This window comes from Calidris pugnax, unplaced genomic scaffold (assembly GCF_001431845.1).
Source record: "Calidris pugnax isolate Ruff unplaced genomic scaffold, ASM143184v1 scaffold54, whole genome shotgun sequence".
In the NCBI taxonomy this organism is placed as follows: Eukaryota; Metazoa; Chordata; class Aves; order Charadriiformes; family Scolopacidae; genus Calidris; species Calidris pugnax.
This window is the reverse complement of record NW_015090864.1, coordinates 5,788,538-5,795,769: the sequence shown is the minus strand read 5'-3', so window position 1 is coordinate 5,795,769 and position 7,232 is coordinate 5,788,538. Positions and strand designations below refer to the sequence as shown.

The window sequence follows — 7,232 nt, the reverse complement described above, 5'->3', positions numbered from 1 at the left end:
CGGTGGCGGCTGCGCGAAGGGGCAGCGGGACCGGGGGACCGGGGGGGCAGCCCCCGGCGCTTTCCCTTCTCGGGGTGGGTGTTCCCTTCGCAGAGAGACGGTAAACAGGCCTTCCTTCCTCTCCGCCAGCTTATTCTGGGCCTCTTTTTCTCCACCCAGCGACGGTTTTTGTTTTGCAGGCTTTTCCTTCCTCCTTTTACAGCGGGATGCTGTGCTGCACTCGGGTAGAGTGGTCCATAGGGGGGTTTGGGTTGGAAGGGATCTTAAAGATCGGTGTGGTCCAGCCCCCCCCTGCAGTGGGGAGGGATGATTTGTGGAGTTTTTCCTGAGTTCTGAGGCTTGTGGGGGCTGCGGGCATGGTGTGTTGCCTGGTTGTTGGTGTGCCTCCTTCTCTTTGCCTGCGTAGGGTTTGGGTTGGAAGGGATCTTAAAGATCGGTGTGGTCCAGCCCCCCCCTGCAGTGGGGAGGGATGATTTGTGGAGTTTTTCCTGAGTTCTGAGGCTTTTGGGGGCTGCAGGCATGGTGTGTTGCCCGGTTGTTGTTGTGCCTCCTTCCCTTTGCCTGCATGAGCACATCCTTCATCCCTTTCTATTTGTCCCCTCATCTCCCCCTTGTCCCCTCATCTCCCCCTAGAATGGTTAGAGTTGGAAGGGACCTTAAAGATCATCCAGTTCCAACCCCCCTGCCATGTCCCCACCAGACCAGGTTGCTCAAAGCCCCATCCAGCCTGGCCTTGAACCCCTCCAGGGATGGGGCATCCACAGCTTCTCTGGGGAACCAGTTCCAGTGCCTTGCCACCTTCACAGGAAAGAATTAATTTCTAGTATCTGATCTAAATCTTCCCTCTTTCAATTTAAAGCCATTACCCCTTGTCCTATCACTACACTTCCTGACAAAAGAGTCCTTCCCCATCTCTCCTGTAGCTTCCTTCAGATACTGGAAGCTGCTATAAGGTCTCCCTGGAGCCTTCTCTTCTCCAGGCTGAACAACCCCAGCTCTCTCAGCTTGTCTTCATAGCAGAGGTGCTCCAGCCCTCTGAGCATCTTCGTGGCCCTCTGCTGGACCTGTTCCAACAGGTCCCTCTCTTGTCTGAAGCTGCAGGCTGTGTGTCCTGCTTCCCCATCCCGCTAGGGATGCATTTAGTCCTGGAAAAAGGAATGCTATGGCCCTACTCTACAGCAGACTGCATGGAGACCCCTGGAGCATCAGGCAGGCCGGGAGCTGGGGTTTGCACCTGAATCCAACTTTTCCAGCATCCTCGTGGGAATCAAGATTAGTAGGGTTATGAACCTGGATGCTCAGTTTGTTTCTTGAAATTTCGAGTTGTGGGCACAATTGGACAGAGTTTCTGTGTGCAGTGTAGCAATACCTAAGTTGTGTGTAGGCCTGAGTATATCTAAAATAGTTGTATGGTCATGAATCCCTTCATTACAGCTGTGCTGAAGTTTGGGACACAGTTTGAAAAGACACATCTTTTTCTTCTGTACTAGGTGAACTTGAGTGAAGATAGAGAAGGAGAAGGTTGTGGTACTCTTCTAGAGAAAGAAAGCTCAGCTTAAAGGAGTTATCTGTTTGCTGTGTTGCTTTCCTATGTTGTAGAAAATCAGAATACACTTGTGTAATGCCCTCTGAGCTTTGCCAGACTGGTAGATTTTGATTTATTCACCATTTGCAGAGAAGGTCCTCAAGGTATCCTAAGGGTCCGTTAGGTGCCTTGGTGAGATTGGTGCAAAAAAAAAAAATAATAGGAGGGGGATGGAGCAAAAACCATAGGGCATCTTTAAGATACTAAATTCTTTGGAGATATTGAAAAAAAACTGATTACCGTGATACAAGCTATGAACCTGGTAACTTGTTTGCTGTTCTTCAGCATATGCCTGCATCTTGATCTAGTGTGATTAAAGAGAGAGAGAAAATTGGGGGGTAAACACAAGCAAACAAACATACAAGTTGCTGAATAGATGGCATGCTGGAAATTGACATAATAACTTGTTTCGTGTAAAATTGTTCCCAAACTTTCAACAAGTTGTATAGATTGGGGTGATCTTTTCTATTTCATCTGTGGGAATCGAAGAACTATAAATTGAGTTATCAGTGCTGTTTAATTATTGTTAGTTTTTGTTAACATCCTGTTTTATATCTTCTAGCTGAAAGTCATTGCTATTGATGAACAGCTGAGAGTCATTTATGAAGATAATGTTCATTTTGATAAAGACCTGCCAGAATTTAAGTAAGGCTTTTTGTACTTTACTTGGATAATATAATTTAGAACTTTGGAAGATAACTTAGAACTTTTTTTTTTGGGGGGGGTGTTGGGGTTGGGTGGGGTGGTGTGTGGTGCTCTTGCCCTGTTTGGTCACGTTGGTAGATGTAGAAGCATGGAAAAAGTTCATGCCACGTTCACGTTTCCTATGTAGCAAGGGTAGTTATGTGCTTTTGCCTTCCTTGGTCTGTAGATATGGCAATAAATCCCAACAGGAAATAAATTGGAAAAATCTACCCCAAAGTCTTATGTATAAACAAACCGATTTTTTTATTTCTTTTGGGACTTCAGAATTGTGGACATGGCTGTTTCTTTTTGGGACACAGAAGTAAGGCCTGCCTTTGTGTCAGGGCGGAATGCTGTGATAACAGCAAGAAAATTGCATGAGGGAAACTTCTGAAGGGCATTTGGAGACAAATTCAGTGGTTCCGAATTTTAGAATAAAATGTAGGATGACAGTATTTGTTTGCTTCCATTAGTAAACTAGGATTTGCAAATGTCATCCTCCATGGTCACAAGTTTCAGTGAAATACATTTATTTACTTGGTGGTTTAGTGGCAAAAATTGAATTTCGTCTTTTAGATTCAATCCACTCGTGGTGGCAGTTAGGAAACTTAGAAATACCTGTGAATTACATGGAGACAACAGCAGTATCAGCGTTGGAGTCTATCACAGATCTTACTTTCGGGATCAGAGCCTTTCCTTGCAAATTATTTACTTTGCAATTGGGTCAAACGTCTCTTATGTCACCTCCTGGGAACTGGCTTTCACTTTTTCAGGTTTCAAACACTGATTGTATCCTTATTCTTAACATAAAAGCATCGCAAACTCCCTTTGGTTATTAATAAACTTCAAGAACTTTGCTTGGCGGGGAAAAAACTGTTGAATTTACCAAGAGAAAATACTGTTTTTTCTGTAGGACTCAAGGTGGAGTCTATATTCACAGTGACAGACTGACAGTCACTTCTCCCGTGCTGATGTGGGTCAAGGTATGAACAAGCTTTATATAGTTCCACTGCTGCCTTCCTGTTATTGAAATGGAAATGTATTCCAAGCAATAGTGAAACTCATCATTCAAATCAACGTAGTCCTTTTGCTTGTATTCCATTTCTTTTAAGTGTTCTGTGTCTTTGGTATGCAAATATGAGCGTTATCAACAGCTGTAGTGGAAGTTGCTAATATTTTGAGGGGGTTTTGTTTGTTTATTCGCTCTCTACTTTATAGCATTGTAAGTGTGATTAATCCTTTCCTAACTTTCCCTCCTTTGAAAAAAGACTATTCTTTTTTTTTTTCCTCATCTTCTTGTTTCATATGCAAAAGGAGCAGGTGTCGCTTTCCTTAGCTTAAATCTGGGTTTTAGTAGCATCCAGGTTTCTTACACTATATATATATATATATATATTTTTTTTTTAGAATAAGATTTGCTAACCAATTGAAGTCTCAAAGGGGAAGTGGTTAAAGAGCAATTTATTCAATGATTCCCAGTCACTTTGACTGGTGTTTATTTTGAAATACAACATTCTTTTCTATTTTAAAAGAAGGCCTACCTTGCTTCTGTGCAGATTCTGCAACACTTGCTCTTACACAGTAAGATGTAAATTCATCTTACTAGTGTGATTTGAATAGTTAAGGTATTTGAAAGGTCACAAAACCCCCAGCTGTGATCCACAGCAGTTGACAAGGGTTTGGTAAATTTGCTTGCAGTTGGTCTTTTGAACCATGATGAACAGGAACGATTGTAATTATTAAATTAATGGTATGATGACATTGGTATAGAATGTTTCTTGGGAAATTTTGAAGTCTTGCAGTGGTGCATTTGCCAAGATAGTCTGGGTAATGCTGGTCTGAAGGAGACTGTGTAAAGATAGATTAATTTTTGGTTTTAAATTTCAGGAAAATGCGTTAAGAACAAAATTAACCTAGATGCTTAAAGTGCTAAAATTCACTTGAGTTAGCCTTATATTACAGAGACTGAGTTTTCAGCTGACACTGGGGTTAGTGGTATTGAGGATACCTAAGATCTCGTAGGATGGGGTGCAGGGTGCACCCCATTAAGATTTCATAGATTTCCAAAAGTAAGAACAGAGAAAGATAGTCCTGCTTTGTGTCTGGCACTCTTAGAAGTAGCTTTGTAATGACTTGAAATTCTTTAACTCTTGCCTCTTATTTAGGTTTCAAAGAATGATTCTTTGTGATTCAGCTAGTTTAAAGATCTTTCTTTTCCCTGTGTGATTCAACTTTTCTTTTATGGACTCTTAGTAAATTAATTTATGCAGCTTCTCGAGAAGTCCATAGTCATTAGCTAATTTTTCATTATCTGCCAATGAACTCTTATCAGCGATGACATGAATTTACTGTTTAATTCCAGAGATTGTGAGTATGCATAATTTGATAGCTCGTTACAGTCATTCTTGATTCTGTTTGTTCTTGCAGGCTCTGGATATGATTTTGGAAAAGATGAAGTCTTCAGGCTTTAACTTCTCTCAAGTCAGAGCTTTGTCTGGTGCTGGCCAGGTTAGTTTATAAAGAAAAAAAATAAATCAGTCTTACTATATTTCTTCAATAGAGTATAAGGTATAGTGATAAATTTCATTTAAATAATTGTATTGCGGAAGACTATAATGACATCAAGTAAGACCAAAATTTCTATATTAGCATCAGTTCTTCAGGGGAACTTAAAACCTGAAGCACACAAAGCTGTCAGTTGTAGGTAGAGTGAGTGGAGGATGATGTTTACAATGCGATTGCTTACATCAGTCTAGTGCATAACTAGTTGGTTTCCTGTTGTTTAAATACTTTGTACGTACAGATTCTGAAATGACCGGGCTTCTTTTGAATTTAAGCATATCCAGGTGCTTGTGGATGGGGGGTAGAAAAAATAGTAAGGAGCGCAGTTTGCTAAAGGCATAGTTGAGCACAGGTTTTGTTGGCTAGGATAGTAAGAACAACAAAAAACAAATTATGATAGTTCTTGATGCAGAAATGACAAAGATGCTGCCATGATTTAGCCTGTAGTGAATAATGCCCTTTTCCTGAGACTTATAAATCCCATCCTTACATTTAGTTAGTTAGCCAGTCTCCTAGTACTCTGGTGAAACAAGGAAGTCTTTTATAACTTTCACAGATGATATTCAGGGTGAGGACAGCACCAAAGTGATAGCTAATTCTGACGCGTGAGGTTTAGGTTATTCATCTTGATATATCTGGGGCTAATTAATCAAAACTCTTGCTTTGATCTCCACGTTTCATTGACTTCAGTTGAGAGCCTGAGCAAAATGTCTGAAAATCATAGCCGGTATCAAGGCTCTGTTATGAATTCTTCAGTGGAACAGAAGTCAGGGACTGCCAAGTAACTTCAGCTTACTCAAGTGAAAAAGGGAAGTGCATTTCCACATTGCCCCTATTCCCTTTATTTCACCTGTGTTTCATTGACTTCAGTTGAGAGCCTGAGCAAAATGTCTGAAAATCATAGCCGGTATCAAGGCTCTGTTATGAATTCTTCAGTGGAACAGAAGTCAGGGACTGCCAAGTAACTTCAGCTTAAGTGAAAAAGGGAAGTGCGTTTCCACATTGCCCATATTCCCTTTATTTCACCTGTCCTTCAACAAGGTGGGGGTATCAGCCTGGTGCTATTTTCAGATTCTGTTGGGTAAGACAGATTTCATTTAGTTGCCCCCTTCCAACTCGCATTCTCTCCCTTTTCTCTTTGAAGAACCTTGTCTTTATGCTGCAGATCAATGTGGGGGTGCACTGATGTGCCAGTGTTTGTCCCAAAGAAGTGACAAACTTGGTCTTGATTGTCTGCAGAAATGGCAGAGAGATGTGAAATAGATAGAAAGTATCTAACACCAAGGATTAGCAGTATAATAGTTCCCACTAGAAGTAGCTATAGTTCAAAATCATCATTGTCTCCTGACTGCTACGTTTTCTGGTTTTTCTCTTGGAGAGTCTTTTAATGAGGCATTTGATTTGAAAAGGTATGTGAAATAGATAGAAAGTATCTAACACCATGGATTAGCAGTATAAGAATAGTTCCCACTAGAAGTTGCTATAGTTCAAAATCGTCTCCTGACTCCTACATTTTCTGGTTTTTCTCTTGGAGAGTCTTTTAATGAGGCATTTGATTTGAAAAGGTGCATTTGTTTGGTCCTAGTTTGGAGAGAGGCCTCTGTTCCTTAGGATCAGGATATGAAATTTGTGGCTTGGGAGGGCATCTTCAGCTTCTGTTTCTGTACTTTCTACAGCAACACGGGAGTGTGTACTGGAAGAAAGGAAGCATAGAAATTTTAAAGAATGCATCGTCTGAACTGCCTTTACATCAGGCACTGAAGGTAAGGTGCATAAAGGAGCTCTGAAGGGAGAGCTACGCTGTCCTTTTTCTGATCCTTCCACGTTGCTTTTCTCCTTGCAAACCTTTCCTCTTGTTTGGCTGAGTTGCGTGTCCTCGCAGCGTAAAGTGAAATGTACTGGTTATTCCTTCAGCTCCAGGGCTTTTGACATTTCATTTTCTCCTGAGTGACAGTATATACTGCTTTAAAAGCTTACAGGTGCCAGTGGGCGTCCCAGAATTTTTCTGTGTCAGACAAACAGCCTGTTTGTTCTTTTACAAAATGTAATGTTGTAAACAACCCATAAATATTTTACATTTTTTATATATTTGTATTAACAAATGTGGTTAAAATACTATCGTACCTGAGTTTCCTTGCAGTGTTTGTGATTTCATTAGAAATTACTACAAAAAAACCCACCAAAGGTCAGTTTACACTTCTCTGAAAAGTGTAAAGCTGGGCAGACACAAACTCCTAACAAGTACGTTGTTGAAGCTTAACATTTAAGTTTGTGTGGTTGGTGAGTTTTGAATGCAGACCTGACAAACTTTTATTTAAAAAGAAAAGTAGGGAGGAGTTGGTTTTCCTTTTGAAGACCCTGACCTTTCTTACTTCAAGATCAGAAAAAGGACAGTTATGTG

At 40.9% G+C, this 7,232-nt stretch overlaps 1 protein-coding gene across 1 annotated transcript in view; it reads left to right on the top strand.

The window, feature by feature from the left end:
• XYLB (xylulokinase homolog (H. influenzae)) overlaps positions 1–7,232 on the top strand; it is an 81,308-nt gene that overhangs the window by 202 nt on the left and 73,874 nt on the right. The window contains exons 2-5 of the mRNA XM_014944888.1: positions 2,148–2,230; positions 3,183–3,252; positions 4,697–4,777; positions 6,508–6,594. Of these exons, the coding sequence (XP_014800374.1) occupies positions 2,148–2,230; positions 3,183–3,252; positions 4,697–4,777; positions 6,508–6,594 (321 nt within the window). The remainder of the gene's footprint in view (positions 1–2,147; positions 2,231–3,182; positions 3,253–4,696; positions 4,778–6,507; positions 6,595–7,232) is intronic.